Raw genomic sequence first — 20,111 nt, 5'->3', positions numbered from 1 at the left:
TAATATATGTAACACTTAGCATAATATCTGGTGCGTGGTGAAAACCTTATGATGATGATGATGTCGATGAGGTTCCACTTGACTGCTTTTTTGGCTGGAACTGCAGGGTTCTCTCTGAGAAGTCATAGGCGTGGCTGCTTCCTGTGGAGAGCCAAAACTCCACTCCCCTGTGGGCTTTCTGCTGCCATAAAGCCCTTTACTAGAAAGGCTGTCATTACGGGAAATAACTGTTCATTCTCCCCACCTCCTTCCTGATATCACAGTCTTCAGAAAAAGAGGATCTGCATCTGGAAATCAGAATAAAAATAATCAGGCAGGGAAGCATGGTGTAGTGCATCTGGGAGTGTCGGTCTGGTCGCATGGAGTCCTGCCTGGGTGTTGGTAGAGGGTGTTTGATCATGAGGGCTCGAGGTGGTCAGGGTTGTGGCCACGGGGGACTGTAACGGGTTTGTGCACACCTTCGGTTCAGGGGTAGCAAAGGGCAATGGAACAAGGGCCTTTGCAAGCTTGCCTCCCCATGTCAAGACTGGGGCATGGCTTATTGGGGCCCTTCCTCCTTCCCTGGGGAGCCGGAAATACCCTCCTCCCCTAGGCTGTGGTCTGGCAAGACGCCAGGGCTGGAGCGCTGTGGAAAAAGTTATGATTGGTTTTTAATGTTTCGTTTTCAGGCTGTACCCAGAAAGGCTGGCCTTTATCGCTGGGAGCCATTTCACGGGGCTTTCTTTCCCTGTCATCTTCCAGAAACAGCCCGGGGCTTCGGAGGTAGAAGGTAGGTAGGATCAGGAGCAGTGGAGCAAGGGCTCCGAGGCTGAGGCCCCCGAGAGCCAGAGCTGGGTGGACGTCTTCTGGCTGCCCTGCCTGCACCCCTTGAACTGCGGTGTCACCTTTGCTGACTAAAGTCTTCCCTGGGGTGGATTTTGGAAAGAGGGAAGTCCAGGTCCCCAACAGCCTCTAGGTGGGTGGCACCTCACAGGACACTTTCAGGTCTGGGTCTGGGACGGTTGCTACTTTCTTTCTTCACTACTCCTGTGGTGTCACAGGGTTGGGTATGGTGTGTGTGTTGCCGGAGGTGGGGGGGCACATGCACTTGTCTTCCTGCTCTGTTTCAACAAGTCTCTCCTAGACTGGAGCTCTGGGATGCTGTATGTCCGGCCTGTCCTAGAGGCTTCTCAAAGAGCAGCCTCTGGCTCTGGCTGGGCACCAGGGAGAAAGCAAGCTATCCCAAAGCGGTAGGGGAGTGAGAGGGTAACAACAGTGGGTTTCTTGGTGCCCACAGATGCCCCGTACTGGCCTGCACCCATCCATCCCGAGGCCCAGGGGTATGGGGGCCCAGAAGGCGGCTTTGGTCCTGTTGGCAGTCTGCCTGGCAGCCCTTTGGAGGCTGGGGGAGTCCCCGGACCATACTCTCCGATGGCTGGTGCTCCACCTGGCCTCCCTGCAGCTGGGACTGCTGTTCACGGGGGTCTGCCATCTGACTGAGGAGCTGTGTCACCTCCACTCCAGGTGACTCTATTACCCGTGGTGACTGGGCACCCAATGTGTCTCACTCCCTTGACCCCCGACCCTGTCCCTCCTTGAATCTCTCTGGCTGAGCTGGGCTGGAGCCTGGGGCTTGACTGTCACCTGCAGGTACCAGGGCAGCTACTGGAGAGCTACAAAGGCTTGCCTGGGCAGCCCCGTTCGCAGTGGGGCCCTGCTGCTGCTCTCCTGTTATTTCTACAGCACCCTCCCCAGCACAGACCTGCCCTTCACTTGGATGCTTGCCCTCCTGGGCCTCTCACAGGCATTGAACATCCTCCTGGACCTCCAGGTAAGACACAGAGAGAGGTGGAGGGTGTAGCCGAATGGAGGCTGCAGCTAGTATGACCTACTCTGACCTCAGCACTGGGAGTGGGATTAGTTTAGAGGTTGGTCCTTAGAGTAGAGACTATAAGGTCTGTAACAGTGGGTCCAGCAATGGCAGAGAAGGAAGTAAGTTGGCAGCAGATTGGGAAATCTTCTTGAGGAGGAGGGCTCCAGTTACCCTTCATGGAGGCCTCCTTGCCCTGTACTGCTGTCTAGGGCCTAGCCCCAGCTGAGGTCTCTGCAGTCTGTGAAAAAAAGAATTTCAACGTGGCCCATGGGCTGGCATGGTCATACTACATTGGGTACCTGCGGCTGATCCTGCCAGGTGAGTCATTCTCTATGCCCCTCTCTCTAGGTCTCTAAGACATACAATTAGACATAAAACCTCTTGTGTTTCTAGAACTTGCTGTATTTTCCAAGACTTTTTATTCCTAACAAATCATTTGATTCCCAGAGCAATTCTGTAGGTATGAAGGATGTTATTATGCCTGATTTACAGGAAGGAGTATGGCACTTAGAGCCATACTCCTTCTCCCTTGTTAACCATGGGAACAGTGACTTCTCCCTCATTAACCACAAATTCTTCCAGTGAATATTTACTGCATGCTTTGTGTCCTTCCTGTGCATTTTGCCTTTTAATTCATACCCTGTGGGCAACGAATAACCAACATCCCTGTTTTATTTTATCTTATTTTTTTAATGTTTATTTATTTTTGAGAGACACAGTGACAGAGTGAGATCAGGAGAGGAACAGAGAGAGAGGGAGACACAGAATCCGAAGCAGGCTCCAGGCTCCGAGCTGTCAGCACAGAGCCTGATATGGGGCTCAAACCCACGAACTGTGAGATCATGACCTGAGCCGAAGTCGGACACTTAACTGACTGAGCCACCCAGGCGCCTGCAACATTCCTGTTTTAAATTTTTTTTTTTCAACGTTTATTTATTTTTGGGACAGAGAGAGACAGAGCATGAACGGGGGAGGGGCAGAGAGAGAAGGAGACACAGAATCGGAAACAGGCTCCAGGCTCCGAGCCATCAGCCCAGAGCCTGACGCGGGGCTCGAACTCACGGACCGCGAGATCGTGACCTGGCTGAAGTCGGACGCTTAACCGGCTGCGCCACCCAGGCGCCCCAACATTCCTGTTTTAGAGATAAGAAAATTGTGGTTCTGAGAGGTGAAGAGACTTCTCCAAAGTCACATGGCTTAGTGAGAGGAGGAGACAGGATTTGAACCCAGGTCTGTCCAGAGCAGGGACGCTTGACCTCTCCACTGTGAGCCCATGTGTCAGGTCTTATTTCTTCTGACTTGCTGGCCCAGACCACAGTTCTCCCGTATCTCACTGCTATCTGCCCTTGTCACCAGGGCTTCTGCTAGGAAACACATCTGGAGATAGGGCCAGACTCCGTGCAGCTGGAAATGCTGCCAATGTAACCTCCCAGGGCTCTTCCTGCCTCTCAAAGCCCTAAAAGCTGTGGTGGGAAGGAGTGGGGCAGGCCCAGAAATCTGGACAAAGGACAAGTGAGGCGAGAGAGAGGTGGTGGGGGTGGAGGGAGAGAAGGAAAGGGTACCTGAATGCTTCACCCCTCCTGGTTCCTGCACAATGCAAGTGGACTGGACCCTTCGTTCTCTTGAACCCGCACATTGAGGGGACCAATGACCTGGTCTCTATCCCGGGTCAGGTGGCAGACAGGGTTAGTAGGAATGACCTCTCGGGCCTTTCCACCCCAGGGCTCCCGGCCCGGGTACTCACATGCAATCAGCTGCACAACAACATACTACGGGGCACAGGGAGCCATCGGCTGCACATCCTTTTCCCACTGGACTGTGGAGTGCCTGATGACATGAGTGTGGCCGACCCCAACATTCGCTTCCTGTATGAGCTGCCCCAGCAAAGCGCTGACCGCGCTGGCATCAAGGGCCGGGTTTACACCAACAGCGTCTATGCGCTTCTGGAAAACGGGCAACAGGTGAGTGTGCAGTGAGGTGGGTGCTGCTAAGGAGGAGTCAGGCCCAGAGCACCAGAATTCTGACCGCTGGCCAAGCACTGATAAAAATTCACTGCCTTTCTCTGAGCCTCAATTTCTCCAGTTGGTGCCAAGATTCAGCTCTGAATGGTGACAATGATAAGTAACCCTTATTTAGCACTTACTGCATACCGGATGGTATTCATGTGACCGCCTCATTTAACCCTCACTGCCTTCTTGTGAGGTAAGGATGGTTATGACCCCTACTTTACAGATAAGGAAACTGAGACTCAGAGAACCAGCAAGACAGTGGATGGTTTCAACCTGAGTATACCTTGCACTTGACCATAGAGCTGTCCTAGATGAGGTTCTGAAAATGTCTGAAAGATTTCACATAGATTGAGGGAAACCAAGAACAGGTTGAACCCCAGGGCCCAGCTCCCAAATTCGTTTCCAGCTGGAGCAGTTGACAGCAGGTGACTTGATGGGCCTTGCCCTGGGATCTGAGGGGGAGGATCTGTGAAGGATAAATTTAGCAAAGTCCTGGTCCTGATTTTAGGAGCAAAGACCACCAGACAGCATAGATCCCATCAGGGTAACCTCCTCCCAGTGCTCCATCTCTACAGGCTGAGGGAGGGGGGCCCCAGTAGTGGCACTAGGGTCCAGAGTCTGTCTGCCTGGGCCCTGGTTGAGTCTCGTATTCCTCTCACCTCCTCCAGGCAGGCATCTGTGTTCTGGAGTACGCCACCCCCTTGCAGACCCTTTTTGCCATGTCACAGGATGGCCGAGCTGGCTTTAGCCGGGAGGATCGGCTTGAGCAGGCCAAACTCTTCTGCCGAATACTTGAAGACATCCTGGCAGACACCCCTGAGTGTCAGAACAACTGCCGCCTCATTGTCTACCAGGGTGAGGGGTTGATAGGCTATAGGGCAGGAAGAGTCAGGTGTCCTGAGGGGTTAGAAATAGATATGACAGCACCAGGTCCTGGGCCTTCCCAAGTGGTCAAGGCATTCAAGCCCTGCATTCTTCCTCCCTGGGAGAGGTCCTACCTCTCCACCTAGGGCACTCAACTGCTTTCTGAGGTGTTCAGCTATTTGTCCTGGGTGGAGTGTAAAGAGATGGGTTCTAGGGGCGCCTCACTTCATCTAGGGATGCCAGAAGAAGCAGAAGAGCCCCAGGTCAGGAGCAAAGACATAGGGGCTGCAGCCTCAGCTCTGCTACTGCATCACTGTGTGACTTTGACAGGTCCCTGCCCCTCTCTGTGCATCATCTTGAAAACTGGGAAGGTGGAATTCTGTTATCTCTAAAACCACTTCTAGTTCTAGAATTCCATGAAACTCTAGCCCCAGAGTTCAGTGAAGGGGAGGGGGTGCTGGGATGTGCGGGAGAAGAAGGTTTGGAGGATCTGCCCAGCAGTCCTCAGGGTATGTTAAAATGAGAACATATGAGGTCTTCATCCACACCTTCTCCATCCCTGTTCCAGAACCCGAAGAGGGAAGCAACTTCTCCCTGTCACAGGAGATTCTCCGGCACCTTCGGCAAGAGGAAAGGGAGGTCACTGTGGGCAGTGTGGGGACCTCAATGGTACGCAATCCCTCTGTGCTCTCCCAAGAGCCCAATCTCCTCATCAGTGGCATGGAACAGCCTCTCCCACTCCGTACAGATGTCTTCTGAAGCCCAGGGTTACCTGGTCTGCACTCCCAATGCCCCCCAAGATTCTGGATTCCCAAGACTCCGGATTGAGGAGCTTTCTTCAGCAGCTGAATGGCCAGAAGAACCATTTCTTCCCACAAGGACCCTCTCAGAGATGGTCCCTGAACTTAACATCTCAAGATGAATCCTATGACCTTGGGCAAGTTATTTTGCCTCTCTGAACCTCAGTGTGCTCATCTATGAAATAGGATTATAATCATTGCCCTACCTACTTCACAGGGTTGTTGTGAGGACTATGACTGTCTGGAACTTTTTTGTAAACTCTAAATGCCAGGTAAACTTAAGGGACACATCAGGTGTCTTCCACTGGACCTTCTAGACTGTCTCTCTATCCCTCTCTGCCTCCTCTTCCCTGGGATGGCATCACCAGGGTCCCTTGCTCTCTGGATTCTGTTCATGCTCAATCCATGAGGAGCCCCACTAGGAGAACAGAGGGAAGGAGGAGGGTGATATAGGGGTAGTTACTCCCCCAGATCCCTCCCTGCAGTATCAAGATCACTATGGGCTCTCTGCATCTTTGACCTAAAGTCACGGCTCTGCCATGCTCTCAGTAGCCCTGTCTATCCCCAGGTTCCATTACCTGCCCCTTCCCCATGCTGCTCAGGCCTACCAGGTCCTGGTAATGTCCACTTGTGGCTTCCCTATACCTGCCCTTTCTAAACAGCTCCCCTTTGGGGCACCTGGATGGCTTAGTCAGTTGAGCGTCCGACTTTGGCTCAGGTCATGATCTCACGGCTCGTAAGTTCGAGCTCCATGTCTGGCTCTGTGCTAACAGCTCAGAGCCTGGAGCCTGCTTCAGATTCTGTATCCCTCTCTCACTCTGCCTGTCCCCTGCTCATGCTCTGTCTCTCATGCTCAAGAAAAAATAAACATTAAAAAAAATAAAACTATGTCTAACAGCTCCCCTTTTAAACACTCCTCAGATTATCAATTTGAGCATGCCATTTTTCTCTGGCTGGACTCTGATACAAGCGAATGGCATTTATTGTCTGAAATGTCCAAATCCACTTGCACAGACATACTTCCTTATACCCCTCCTTATTCTAGGACAGGGCAGAGTGGTGGTGAGTATCATTTCACCGTGAACAGAGCCCAGCAGTCAGGCTGAGGGTGCAGAAGGTAGCGCACCCCATGGCATCTGCCTGCCCTTTCATGACTCTTGTCCCTAGTGGGAGGCTTGGGGAATACAGAGCGTCCTGAGCAGGTGTGCAGATGCCATGAGGGGTACACAGCTGGATCCCAGGCAAGGGGCTGCTCAAAGGAGCTGGGGGCACTGCATGAATGTCCCCAGATGATAGAGCCTGCAAAGGGATAAAGGGTGGGGGGAGAAGAGCGTTTGTGTGTGGAGATGGGATACACTCTGGGGGACCTTGGACAACACAGCCAAGCACCTGCTGTATCTTATGCCATCACTGTTAAAACTGAGCCATTGTAACAACACTGTAGTGGAAAAATTGCCCCTCTCTGGGAAGACAGGCAGCCCATTTCTACCAGTTCCACCTGTTCTACCCAGGATTTGTTCCCTACCTCTCACCTCTGGTTGTTGTTGTTGTTGTTGTTGTTGTTGTTGTTGTTGTTGTTAATATTTTAAATTAATCTCTACACCCAATGTGGGGCTTGCACTCACAACCCTGAGATCAAGAATCAGATGCTTTACTGACTTAGCCAGCCAGGTGCCCCTCACTTCCGTTTTTATCACAAACACTCGATATGAATTTCTGTGTACATCGTCTCTGTGGAGAAAGACTCCACACATAGACACACATTTGCCAGAAGGAACCAACTGCCCCCAAGGATGACACAGCCAAGGGAGTAAAGGGGGATGCAATCTCCTCTTCCTCACAGCTGTCCTAGCCATTCTGTCCCCAAGATGTGAGGATCCTCCAGCATTACATCAGTCACTCCTGTACCTAGAAACCAGGGCAGAATCAAGGGCCTTTCCAAAATGACCTTCCCCCACCCATCCAGCTCCCAACTTGGTGCTTAGGCTGTGGAGTCTGACAGCTCAGGTTCAAACCTGCCTTCACTGGTTAGTACCTGTGTCCCCCTGGGTATCTTGATATCCCCAACTATAGAATGTGGATAACAGTGGCTCTTCCTCCCAAGGTGAGGAGGGAACAATATAATATCCACAGGTCCACGGATGGGCCGGGTGCTCAGCACAGAGCTGGACTACAAGAAGGAGCAGCTATTAACATTATAGTTGCCTCTCACCAGTCCCAAAGGAGGCAAGCCAGTCCTCTGTATACATTACAATCTCCACCTCTGTTCCTCTTCGTCTTCTGTTATTTCCTACCCTTCCTGACTGTGCTAGGGTTTCACCAAGGGCAGTGCCCAGTGTTGGTCTGTTGTCCTCAAGCGTTCTCCAGGGTAAAGTACCCAGAGGTCTCTCCATAAATGCCTGTCTGCGTGTTCTTGACAGCACACGAGTGAGATTCAAAGGTGTCAGGGCAAGGGTGCCTTTCCAGAGAGCCACCAGGAGGCTCAGCTCTGTCTTCCTGCATCTTAACAACTCCTATGCGCACCCCACCCCCTATAAATCCTCTCCTCACTCCTTCCTTCCTTTAAACAAACTCCACAAAGCTCCTCTTCCTTTCCTGTTTTCCCACTGACTGGAAGGTTCCGGATTTGGGAAATGTCCAGGGATAAGTTTTAGGCCTGTTCCAATAGGCCTATACACACAGAACAGGGGAGGTAATGGGAATCTCCCAAATCCCCCCATCCCACACTGGGAAGGCGAGACAGGGTCTTGCCCCAACACAGTGGAAGGCATTCAAAAGCATTTTGAGGAGCTAGAATTGGTGCTTGGGGCTTTGCAAGGGCCTCGGAAGTTGCTGACAAGGCCTAGACACCAAAAGCCAAAGGGATGTCTTTCAATCAGTGAAAGGCAGCAAATTTTCCTTCTCTTCCTGAGTCCCGGAAAAGGCAGACCCCTGGGTTCTTTGCCTTCCCTCTCCTTGGCTGGCCCTCACAGGACCTGGGGGCTTTGGGGACGGGACCTCCACAGGGAGACTCTGATATCCCTGCACAGAGGTGGAGTGGGTGGTGGAATCTTTCAAGCTGGACTCACATTAACAACAAAAGCAAAGGAGATTAGGGATGAGAGGAGAGAGTGAGGACTTGGTCAGGGATCTGATGGTCCTTGAAAAGGAGAGGGTAGCTTTGTAAAGGTGGCCTTTGGCACTCGGAATGCTCACAGCAGCATGTTTCTGGGCAAAGCCCTCAAGTTTCTTTTATTTCTCCTGTCCACATCAGGGCTTTCTCTATAAATATTCTGCAGGGAGAGCAGCTCCTGCTGAGTCCATGTGTGCCCTTCCAAAGCTCTGATGCCCAAGACCCAATTTTCTTTTGCCCTAATTCTCTGTCCAGTTGCTTGTTCTGAGCCAGGTCAGCCCAGCTTTTCAAAGTCTTCCTCCTATAGATATGTGACTTCTTCAATGCTGAGCGTAGGCCCATCTGGCACAGGGTAGGAGCCAGGGACAGGAGGTTCCTGCTGGGCATCTTCATGACTGTCCCAGGGGTCCAACACACGCCAGTGGATGAGGTAGATGCCGCCCTCTGGCTTCGGGGCTGGTGGCTGTGTGGGGAGAGTGGCATGGCCCTGATGTAGTCTTGGCCCAAAGTGGACTGCCACCACAATACAGACTGCCAGCAGGACAAAGGCAGTGACGATGACAGTGAGCAGGGGCAGCCCATCTCCTCGAGGTGGTTCCCAAGCCCCACTCAGCATATCCGGGAGCTGCCTCTGGGGCTCCTGCCCCGCTGACCCGTTCACAGCTGGAGAAGACCAGGGATGGGGGCCAGCCTGGTAGGGGAGTGGCAGAGGGAGAGGGTGACATGGGCATGTACACACAGAAAAAGAGCAAGTTAGAGAGAGATAGACACCTGGAGGGAACTGAGAGAGACAGACAGAGAGCCTTAGGCAGACAAAGAGGAACAGAGACAAAAAAAGAGAGAGACAGAGTAAAGACATGCAGACAAAGAGAAACATACAGATAAACACACAGGTAGCAAGAGAGAGAATTAAAGAAAAAGACGGGTGGGGGGGGCAGGATACAGAGAGAAAGAGAAAAACACAAAGAGAAGAAGAGAAAGAAAAAGAGAGAGATAAATAAAAGGATAGGAGTGAAATAGATACAGAGAGATAGATACAGAGAAAAAAGAAACAGAGATAGGGAGACAAAGTTGTTCAGAAAGGGATGGAGAGGGTCTTCATTACAGTCTGGCATATAGAGTTCAGCCCACCAAGTCCGTCGCCTCCCAATGCTCTCTCTTCCCAGGCCTCCAGTAAAATTCCTAAATAGATAATATGTCCTAGGTCAGGAATCTGAGCACACTAGGGGCTGCTATCCCACATCCTGGCCAGTGGGCAGTGAGCAGCTCTTTCTTCAGGCCCTGGGAAAAGGGAGTCAATATGTCAAGCATCTCAGGTTCCCATCACCCTCAACTCACACAGAAGGCAGAGGGGTGGTACCCTGGGGGAGGGTGAAAGGAAAGTGAGTCAAGAACCCCCAAAGCTTGGGATGAAGCAAAGGGGATACCTCAGCCCATAATGTATGATCCTGTTGGGGGTCTCAGGATCTGGACCTACAGGGGAGGGGGTGCCCCGTGTGGATTCCTGACTCTGTCCAGGATGGATTGAGGAGAATCCATGCCAGCCTCTACCTCTTCCAGGATCCCAGCCAGAAGTTGGGGGTCATGTCTGTCTGTCTCCACTCTGCTAACTGTTGAGTAGGGGTGGGAGGGATTGCCATGAAGGTAGCAAACCTCCAAACTATAAACACCAGAGCTGGCTGATTAGGTCACCATAGGCTCAAGAAACCTTTTCTCCCTAGCCTCCTATTCCCCAGCTGGACCATCAGGGGCAGACCCTCTGGAGTGGAGCCTCTCCCCCAAACCTGAGTCATCAGCCTGGCCCTCCCCAAGGAAAGGCAATTTCCGTCCAGGGAAGGCTATCTAGAACACTCTCCCTTTAGTTTCTCAGTCACACTGTTTACCCCGTCCCACCCAAACACTGTCGCTTTGCATGTAGAAAGCTCAGTACCCACCCCCAGTTGAAAGTCTAAGGCTCTCTGGGCTCCCTGAGGTTCTGGAGCTCTCAGGGCACGGGTGGAGAAAAAAAGAGAAGCTCAGGTTGGTGAAAGGCTTGGGGCCCCTGCAGGGAGTCAGACAGCCTAGAAGGAGGGGGGTGAGCCAAGAGTCTACCTGGTGCATTGTCCGCCTGGTGCAAGGCTCCCTGGGGACTGGCAGCCAGCAGGGCAAGGAAGAACCTGCTACCCCAGCTTGGTTGGCCCCTACCCGGAGCTGCCACGTCTATGGGGTTTACCAGGCACACACCCTCTGCGCACACACCCTCAACGTCTCTCCCGCGCTTTCACTTTCGTGAATATTAGGACTCCCCTGTCCCAACCCTGAACTGTGATAGGATCTTGATCTTGGCACTTCCCTCCATGCTCCCTGCCAGCTTCAGGAGCCTGGGTCTAGCTGCCTACTCCTCTTCCACTAGATCCCAGACACCTTGCCAGCACCCCCACTACGCCCCACCCTCCACCATGACATGCCGACTCCCCACCCCAACTGATTTCCTGAAGTCACTGTTTCTTTGATTTAAAAAAAAAAAAAAACTGTATATCAAACACACTGGAAATTGTAGAGTATAATGTACTCAATCTCTTTGTTCCAACCACCAGCTCTGTCCAGCTCAAGAGTCTGTCACATTTATTTCAAAAAAGTTGTTTTAAATTTTTTTTAAGGTTTTTTAACGTTTATTTTTGAGACAGAGAGAGACAGAGCATGAACGGGGGAGGGTCAGAGAGAGAGGGAGACACAGAATCTGAAACAGGTTCCAGGCTCTGAGCGGTCAGCACAGAGCCCAACGCGGGGCTCGAACTCACGGACTGCGAGATCATGACCTGAGCCAAAGTCGGACGCTTAACCAACTGAGCCACCCAGGCGCCCCTTAAATTTTTTTATTAAAAAAAAATTTGTTTTAACGTTTATTTATTCTGGAGAGAGAGAGAGAGCTAGAGTGCAAGTGGGGGAAGGGTGGAGAGAGAGACAGAATCCAAAGCAGGCTCGAGGTTCTGAGCTGTCAGAGCAGAGCCCAACAAGGGGCTCAAACCCACGAACTGTGAGATCATGACCTGAGCTGAAGTTGGATGCTTAACCGACTGGACCACCCAGGTGCCCCTCAAAGTTTTTTTAAAAACTAAAATATTACAAATAACATAGAAGCCCTACTCCTTGACTACACCCCTCCTTCTTACCCCATGGATAACCATCTTGTTGAATGTGATGTTTATCATTCCCATGCAAGGCTGTTTTTTTTTTTCTCTTTGGATTTTTTCTTCTTTGGTTTTTACAAATATGAGTTCTATATGCCTCTTTGCATTTGCCTGAAATGTAATTTCATTTAAGAATGTGTGTGCTTCAATGTGTTCAGGTCACAAAAAGTGCCCACCAGGGAAAGGAGAGGTTAGCCATCGGCAGGATCAGGAACCGGGCTTTTGGACTCAGGGACTTGGAGCCCCAGTGGTGGTGTCTGTGAGAGCACTGGGACATGTGTCTTGAGGAGGCAGGAAGCAAAGAGCAGTGGTTGAAGCCCTGGACTGTGGCAAAATCCACATTCCCTCTGGCTGAGGTCTTGGATGGCATTGGGAAGTGTCAGTCTCCTAGTTGGATTCAAGGCCAGCCAGCCACTTGTCTCACTCAGTTGGCAGGTAAGGTCCACAGCCCAGTGACCTGGGCTTAAGTGAGCTCGGAGATCTGAGTGGGATCCCTGAATGTCAGAGTGTGGAACAGCTTGGCTGAGAGACAGGGAATCAAGAGGCTACATCTTGCCTCTTGAGATCAAGCCATCGGGTGAGGAGAGTTCCCAGGGGTGATCTGGTCTCCAGACTGGAAGGGAGGGTGGTGCATGCACAAGGGAAAGAATGAGGGATGACTGGTTTTGGCTCAGGTCACAATCTTGTAGGTCATGAGTTCAAGCCCCACTGACAGTGCAGAGCCTGTTTGGCATTCTCTCTCTCTCCCTCTCTCTCTGCCCACCTCCCTGCTCCTGCTCTCTCTCTCTCTCAAAATTAATAAATAAACTTTAAAAATTATTTTTTAAAAATTTTATTTCTAAGTAATCTCTACATCGAACATGGGTCTTCAACTTATAACCTCGAGATCGAGAGTTCACATGCTCTACCAACTGAGCCAGTCAGTTGGACACTCAACTGACTGAGCCACCAAGGCGCCTCTATTTATTATTTTTTAAGTAAGCTCCAGGCCCAACATGGGGCTTGAACTTATGACCCTGACATCAAGAATCACATGCTCTACTGACTGAGCCAAACAGTCTCCCCGAAATAAAATATTTAGGGGTACCTAGGTGCCTCAGTCAGGTGGGCATCCAACTTTGGCTCAGGTCATGATCTCATGGTGGTGGGTTCAAGACCGGCATCGGGCTCTGTGCTGACAGCTCAGAGCCTGGAGCCCGTGTCTCCCTCTCTCTCTGACCCTCCCCTGCTTGCACTCTCTTTCTCTCTCTCAAAAAATAAATAAACATTAAAAAATAAAAAATAAAATAAAATAAAATATTTATTAAAAAATTGAGGCGCCTGTGCTGCCAACTCAGAGCCTGGAGCCTGTCTCTGTGACTTGCTGTTTCTCTGCCCTTTCCCCACTCATGTGCGCATGCACACGCACACACAAACACATGCACACTCTCTCTCAAAAATAAATAAACATTAAAAAAATTAAAACGAAGGGAGAAAAGGACACCAATCAATGCAATATATGATTGCATATATATGTGCATATTGTCACCACCGGGAATGCATAGAGTGGAAGGAAATCCACAATCTGATAAAATTCTATTAAAGAAGTAGGATTGTGTGTAACATTTCTCTGCTCTTAAATCTTTTGAGTTTAGTTCAGTAAATATGTTCTGAGGACCTGCTATATCACAGGCATTGTGCCAGGTCCTAGGGACACTGCTGGCCTGCATCTGCACAAGAGAGTGCCACGGGATGGATGCTAAAGACAGGGTGCTGCTGGGACACAGGGAACACCTGATTCCAGGAGAGGGGAGGTGAGGGGAGAGCTGAGGACGGGGGAGGCTTGAAATGTAGTCCTCTTGGAGCGCCTGGGTGGCTCACTTGGTTGAGTGTCTGACTTCAGCACAGGTCATGATTTTGTGGTTCGTGAGTTCAAGCTCCGTGTTGGGCTCTGAGCTGACCGCTCAGAGCCTGAAGCCGCCTTTGGATTGATTGTCTCCTTTTCTCTCTGCCACTCCCCCATTCTTGCGCTCTCTCTCTCTCTCTCTCTCTAAGATAAAAAAACATTAAAAAAATATTTTCTTTTTAAAATAAATGTAGTCCCCTTGTTTTTCTATTAAGAGTAACAAATGGCGGCGGGGGGCGGGGGGAGTGGTTGCCTGCCTGGCTCAGGCTCAGTTGGTTGAGCAGTTGAGCATCTGACTCTTGATTTCAGCTCAGGTCATGATCTCACGGTTTGTGAGGTTGAGCCCTGCGTTGGGCTCTGCACTGACAGTGCAGACTCTGCTTGGGGTTTTCTCTCTCTCTCTTTGCCTCTCCCCTGCTCTCTTTCTCAAAATAAATCAATAAACTTAAAAAAAAAAAAAAAGAATAACAATAGGAGCGCCTGCCTGGCTCAGTCGGTGGAGCATGTGACTCTTGATCGCAGGGTTGTATGTTCAAGCCCCACGTGGGTTGTAGAGATTATTTAAAAATATATAATAATAATAATAATAATAATAATAATAATGTTTGTATGGCCTCCCTGAAAGATGTTGGGAGTCCCATCTGCATTGGGAGCCCTGAGGAGGAAGGAGAGTGTGACATATTCAGAGTCTACAAAGCCTGGGCAGCTGGTGGGCCCAGCTTTAGGGCTCAGTCATGGGAGAGACCAGGAGGACCTGGTCTGAAACAGACTGGGGAGGGATTGGAGTTAGACTCCAGGAAAACATCCAAAAGCCTCTAGGTGATAAGTGGAGGGACCTGATGGACCCCTCAGAGGGAAAGAGAGGGTTCACAGAGCCACTTTGTCATTGCTGATCTTTGTATAAAGGCCCTAGAGGACACCATAGTGGCTCTAGCTTGGCCCACAGAGCCCCAGGCACAGTGCCTGCCGCTTCAGCCTTACATCCTCTGTCTGGGCTGCAGGCTAATCAGGGCCCCTGGAGCCAGTCCCAATCTGTTTCCTTCTATTCTTTGACAGGAAGCTGCTAGAGAGCCAGCCCCCACCCCCCACCCCGCCCCAGCACTCCCTCTCTCTTTTCCACTATGGACAGAGCCACCGTGGAGCGGCTGCCTGCCCGCCACAGACCCAGCTGACATGGGGACCGTTGGAGCAATGCAGCTGTGCTGGGTGATCCTTGGCTTCCTCCTACTCCAAGGTAAGAGGCATTTGTCACTCCGCTTCAGCAGTTCCCCTCCAGCGGTTGGCAGTCCCGGGTGACTGTCCCTTCTTCACAATGTATACTTCACATGCTCTCCATTCAGGCCTGTGCCCAAGGGAAATTCCAGACGCTTCTCATGAAGGGAACGAAGGAGTTGAAGGGGGGGGGGGGGCCATTACCAGGCAAAGGTAAAGTAGACATGTGGTTAAATCCTTTTGTGGGAAAATTTCCAGGGTGAACTGGAGCCCCCATAGAGGCTGGCCTCCTAAAATGTGGGAATTGACTGTCTTGATGTGAGACTGAGGCCGGAAAGCTCCTTCCAGAGTATTCTAGCACAAAACTGTCTACGCCTTGGGCTTTACAGGGGATCCTTTTTCTTCTTTTACATGAGGAGTAACAACCTGGGAATTCCAAATGTTGACTTTAAGCTCAAATCACAGCAAGAGGGATGCAGGATAGATACAAAGAACTATTTGCCAAAGAGGATGTATACAACATCCTCGGCCAGGGGACTGGATGAGATGCCCTCCAGAGGAGATGAATGGAAATACCTCTGAGACCTGATTCTGCTAGCTGACGAATGGTAAAGCAGCTCATAAGGGGTGTTCTAGTTAAGGAGCAGTTGCTGGGAACCATGAGAAATCCAGGAGATTCTGACTCACAGGGCAGCAACTTCCCTTTGGTCATCCCTTCCCCACCCCCACCTCACTCTCCATGAGGCCTCTGTTGAAGACTTAGGAGTCTGCCCTCAGAGTAGCAGAAAAGAGTGCAAAGTGCTTGGATGGGGAGAGAGGATGGCCCTTTCTTGGTGGGGGATGAGGGGGGACTGAGTTCTGGTACTCTGTCTCCTGGGGGTGGGCAGAGTCCCACGCTTGATCTGGGGCAGGGGCACCAGGCTTATTGTAGCAACTGCAGAAATGGCAGAGGAGGAGATTAAAAGGCAAGATTCATGAGGGGACACTGTCCCAGGCAAATGGCAGGTGGCAGGGCTGAGAATGCCCTGTGTAAACTCTACATAAACCACACTTGCCTCCTGAGTTTCCTTATCTCTCATCCCAAGATCACAGCATACCTACTGCCTCCCTTGAAGAATCCTTTTGAGGATATACAGGCCCACAAGGTGACCTGACTTGGATCCACAGAGACTTGGAGGGTTGGAAAGAATGGGGCAAAAATTTAAAAAGTCTAGCATTTGAGTTTTCTTGTCCTAACAACCACTTTTGAGGTATGAAATTCATTTGCACGTTAAAGAAGAGAAGACTGAGAACCTGGTCAGACAGTACGTGGTAGAGTCAGGACTTGAACTCAAACCTGTCAGACTCAAAAGCTGTGATTTTCAACTATTACATTATGCTGCTGAGGAAAACAGGGGAGGAGGATGGTGGAGGGGGAGGAAGAAGAGGCTAGAAGGTCGTGAAGCAGGTAGGGATTAGGGAGGGGATACGGGAAAATAAGAAATTTATGTGGCCGGGGTTATTCTGCCCAGTGGTCAGAGGCACCATGGCCTGTAGAAACAGATGTGCCTGAAGTTCCTCTTCACACAGAGGAATCTATTGGTGATGGAAAGTTCTGGTAGGGGGTCAGGGCCAGAAGACAGAGAACACAGGCTACTGGAACTTGGAGCTTGTGACTTTGGAACTCCTTCCAAGATGCTAGTTTTGCTTCCAGATATGCGGGAAGGCACTGCACAGTGTCCACCCACTAAAAGCTAAAGTTATAACTTTATAGGACTTAGATGGTACCTTAGATATGCTTGATCAGTAACTGATAGGTGTTTTTAAGATGTGACTTGAAAGGGTTCTTCCAGGGTCATTTTCAGCTGGGAAGAGTTCTCTCTAGCCTCGGACACCTACGAGTTTTAATACCCCTCTGACACCCCACCCAGTGAGCAGGTGGGGCTACCAGAGACTGGTGCCCTGGAAAAATACAGTCAGGGTTTGGGCAAGCTTGGGCTTGGAAACGATTAATTCCACACTGTCCGAGTGATAGCCCCATGGAGGGAGGCAGTGGCTAAGGAAAATAAACAGTTCAGCAAGCCACCACAGGCTGTGCGGGCCCTGGCCCCCAGCTGCATCTGTTCACCCAGGCCCAGGCATGGAGCTTCCCTGTGGATGAGGGGCCTGGGAGCCCGAGGGCCAGGCCAGAGGCTACAGTCCCAGCAGGAGCAGAGGGACGGGAACCCAGCTGGGCGGCTCCACTTCCCCACGTTGTTTTCCTTTCACATTGTTCACAGGTTTCAAGAATGATTTCACTGTGGAAAATGAGCAAACACAACTTGACCTCTCAGGTCCCACACACAAAGGGGATGCACATATGGGCACACAAGCACACATACACATCTACACGGAGGCCCACAGACATACACATGTACATTAAAAAAAAAAAAAAAAGCCAGTGATGGCTTCCGACTGGGGCCTCCTGGTAACTAGCTTCTTCCTGGGTTTGGCCAACAATGACCATTTCTGAAGTAGCCTCTGCCTGTGAGGGTAAAATTGGCTGCTTGTTCAGAGCTTCCCTGGCTCCTATCTATACCTCAGAACTTACTTGCTGTGTGGACCCCTACCTTCAGCTGGAGGACCTGGTCCTCTTGCTGTGTGGACCCCTACCTCCAGCTGGAGATACCTACCCCAGCCCCTAGCCTCATTTTATTCACCCCATCTTTCCATCCCCTTCCCTTGGAGCAGGACCAAGATGACAGTATGCACGGGGAAAATGTATGGCTAAGTGGTAGCGTAGCAGGAACGTCAGCCTTCAGACCTGGAGTCCTAGGTCCTTTTCTAGATGTAGCAGGCCACTGGCCCTCTGTTCTTGGACAAATCACTAGTTTGAAATAACCTTCACCTGACCTCATGTCAGGTTGGTATAAAACCCACACGGGATTAAAGAGATGGAAAGGACTCTGGGACACTGAACTACAAGGTGGTGGTGATGGTGCTATTGAGTCGTGGTTAGAGGAAACCAGCACTGTGAGCCAGAGCCACATTCTTCAGCCCTCTGCCAAGTGTGTCTGCCTTCCAGCATGGGAGGCTTGGAAAGCCTGGGTTCTTCTGTGGGCTCTGCACTGGGCAAGAGACTCACCAAGCTAGTCAAAGTGTTTTTTGCTTTCTCTTGCAGGCCACCATTCCCAACCTATGACAATACAGACATCTAGCCTTCAGGGTAAGACCAAACACACAGGGCCTGCTCTGGCATTTAGGCCTGGCAGCTTAGGAAGGGCGAGAGGAGCACAGATCTCAGGTGATTAGAGCTGGGGCCAGGGCCCTCGGGACATCCAAGGCTGAGTTCATCTCTGGATGTATTTGAGCATGGCCTAGTCACATGTGCCTTGAAAGAGGAGGGAAATGAATGGATGGGGGTCAGGGGTGCGGCAAGGAGAAAGACTAGAAAACTCCAGTTACAGGGAAGAAGAGAGGGAGACAGAGCAATAGGAGGCAGCGACCCTCAGCCTCAGATGATTTATTTCAGGAGCCTTCAGCAGTCAAAGTCTGACCACAGAGCCACTTTCTTCCAGCACAGGTGAGTAAGTGTGGCTGCCGAGGGGCCAGTCCTTCCCCCCTGCCTAACCCCCTGCCCAGCCCTTCAGACCTGCTTGGAACTCAAGGGTTCTTAAATAGGTGAGGGAGTGTGGTGTCACCAAACCTGCCCCCCTCCACCTCCCACTGCCTCTGTCCTTTCAGGAGACAGCCCTTCCTCAGAGCCCAGCAGCCCAAGCCCTCTGGCCAGCACTGAGACCTCAGGTACTCTGCCGCTCAGATCCAGATGCCCTCCAGGGAGGGCCCAGTGAGGGATCAGACTAGTAGCGGAGCAGACAAGTAAACAGGATCTCATGTTGACAACCACAAAGCAGGGTAGGAAGGGCTGTGATGAGCAGAAGGAGAAGGTGCTGCAAGAAGGGCACCTGAATGGCTCAGTCGGTTAACAGTCCGACTTCAGCTCAGGTCATAGTCTCACAGTTCATGAGTTCCAGCCCTTCATCAGGCTCTGTGCTGACAGCTCAGAGCCCAGAGCCTGCTTCAGATTCTGTGTGTCCCTCTCTCTCTGTCCCTCCCCCACTCACACTCTGTCTCTCTCTCTCCTTCAAAAATAAATAAAACATTAAAAAAAAAAAAAAAAAAGTTGCTGCAAGAGCCCGGACAAATATCAACCTTGGAAGCCTTTCCTTGGGAGCCAGGTTGGGAGCCTTTCCCAACCTTTCCTTGGGAGCCAGGAAAGACATGCTACAGTGTCCTCAGAAGCTGAGGCCCAAGAGGGAGTTAACCAGAGGAGGATTGTGAGGTAGACAGTGCTAAGGTATATTCCAGGCAGTGGGAACTGTACAGGTAAAGGCCAAGGTAGAAGAGAGGATGGCTCCTTCTGGAATTGAAAGCAGTAAAGAAAATGAGAATTTTGGACTAAAGAGGGCCCTCTGTGTACACGCTGGCCAAGGCCCTGAGCAGGTCCACAAATGCTTCCTTATCTATGGCAGTTCTGGAAAAGCCCTCACAGGTCCTCGATGCAGCCAGTAAACCCAGGACACAGAGCACGAGCACCGTGGATGGTCACTCCCAGTCCCTGTTGGGCCTGACTCAGTCTCAGCCACAGAAGTACACATCAAGACTTGGTGAGTACTTGGGGCCGGGGGTGAAAAGCACTGGGTCATGACTGGTTGGGGTCCTTCTCCCCCTCTTCAGGAGGCCCAGGTTCTGCCCCTCGAGGAGGCGTCTCTGGGCCAGGATCCACATCAGTGGCAGCCTGGTTTGGGAATGAGAGAGGTTTGGTGGGAAGTAGAGACAGAGCCTTGGACCTGATCACAATGAAGATAAAAGGAGCCTGGACTCAGGACTGATAAAGCCATGGAGGGGAAAGAGATGGGTAGAACTCAAAATGATGGAAAGGGAGGCAGAAGAGATTGGACAAGGGCTACATGCTTCTGGGTTCACACCACAGTGTGGAGGAAGAGCTGGGAGAGAGTGGACGCCTCCGTCCTGGCCCTGCTGTGTCATGGCACGGACCCAGGTGTCCCAAGCAGTAGCAGTATGTCCTGTCCACGCTCTCAGTGAAGAGCATTCTGACCCTTTCTGTCATCCTAACCCTTGGCTCTGGGATTATTTTACACTCACAAACTTATTTGGCAGTGAGGGTGTGGATAAGGAAATGGAATAGCTATCAGACCTGCAGTACAATGAGTGGAAGACGGGGGGGG

General features: G+C 51.2%; 3 protein-coding genes across 8 annotated transcripts in view; 2 read left to right on the top strand and 1 right to left on the bottom strand.

Moving 5' to 3' along the window:
• Positions 1-218: 218 nt before the first annotated feature.
• Positions 219-5,839, top strand: STING1 (stimulator of interferon response cGAMP interactor 1). Of its 3 annotated transcripts, XM_040444630.1 has the most exons (8): positions 219-377; positions 669-769; positions 1,277-1,503; positions 1,630-1,810; positions 2,062-2,170; positions 3,575-3,813; positions 4,530-4,716; positions 5,294-5,839. In XM_040444630.1, the coding sequence occupies exons 3-8, from the start codon at positions 1,277-1,279 to the stop codon at positions 5,482-5,484; spliced, it is 1,134 nt and encodes a 377-aa protein (XP_040300564.1). In that variant the 5' UTR covers positions 219-377; positions 669-769; the 3' UTR covers positions 5,485-5,839. The 3 variants fall into 3 exon arrangements, with proteins under 3 accessions (XP_040300564.1, XP_040300565.1, XP_040300563.1); XM_040444631.1 differs by lacking the exon at positions 1,277-1,503 and having other exon boundaries at positions 325-377; XM_040444629.1 differs by lacking the exon at positions 1,277-1,503 and having other exon boundaries at positions 333-769.
• Positions 5,840-8,725: 2,886 nt separating this feature from the next.
• On the bottom strand, positions 8,726-10,737 carry SMIM33 (small integral membrane protein 33). The gene is made up of 2 exons (XM_040444738.1): positions 10,729-10,737; positions 8,726-9,328 (listed from the first exon to the last, which is right to left on the bottom strand). Exons 1-2 carry the CDS (start codon positions 10,735-10,737, stop codon positions 8,939-8,941), a joined length of 399 nt encoding a protein of 132 aa, XP_040300672.1. The 3' UTR covers positions 8,726-8,938.
• A 4,056-nt stretch (positions 10,738-14,793) lies between these two features.
• ECSCR (endothelial cell surface expressed chemotaxis and apoptosis regulator) overlaps positions 14,794-20,111 on the top strand; it is an 8,911-nt gene continuing 3,593 nt past the window's right edge. The window contains exons 1-5 of one of the 4 annotated variants that reach the window (XM_040444641.1): positions 14,794-14,926; positions 18,044-18,088; positions 18,395-18,445; positions 18,607-18,666; positions 19,395-19,529. In XM_040444641.1, coding sequence (XP_040300575.1) covers positions 14,866-14,926; positions 18,044-18,088; positions 18,395-18,445; positions 18,607-18,666; positions 19,395-19,529 — 352 coding nt within the window. In that variant the 5' untranslated portion in view covers positions 14,794-14,865. The remainder of the gene's footprint in view (positions 14,927-18,043; positions 18,089-18,394; positions 18,446-18,606; positions 18,667-19,394; positions 19,530-20,111) is intronic. The other 3 variants (XM_040444643.1, XM_040444642.1, XM_040444644.1) reach the window with 3 other exon arrangements.

This window comes from Herpailurus yagouaroundi, unplaced genomic scaffold, assembly GCF_014898765.1.
Source record: "Herpailurus yagouaroundi ecotype Mexico unplaced genomic scaffold, PumYag 192, whole genome shotgun sequence".
In the NCBI taxonomy this organism is placed as follows: domain Eukaryota; kingdom Metazoa; phylum Chordata; class Mammalia; order Carnivora; family Felidae; genus Herpailurus; species Herpailurus yagouaroundi.
Note: the sequence above shows the minus strand (reverse complement) of the source record. Positions and strands in the feature narration are given on the sequence as shown.

What these genes read in the sequence shown, in the direction of transcription:
- STING1 (XM_040444629.1), top strand. Translation starts at nt 534, where the DNA reads ATGGCTTATTGGGGCCCTTCCTCCTTCCCTGGGGAGCCGGAAATACCC. An exon ending in ACATCCTCCTGGACCTCCAG is followed by an intron (nt 1,811 to 2,061) that starts GTAAGACACAGA and finishes ACTGCTGTCTAG; the next exon opens with GGCCTAGCCCCAGCTGAGGT. An exon ending in CCGCCTCATTGTCTACCAGG is followed by an intron (nt 4,717 to 5,293) that starts GTGAGGGGTTGA and finishes TCCCTGTTCCAG; the next exon opens with AACCCGAAGAGGGAAGCAAC.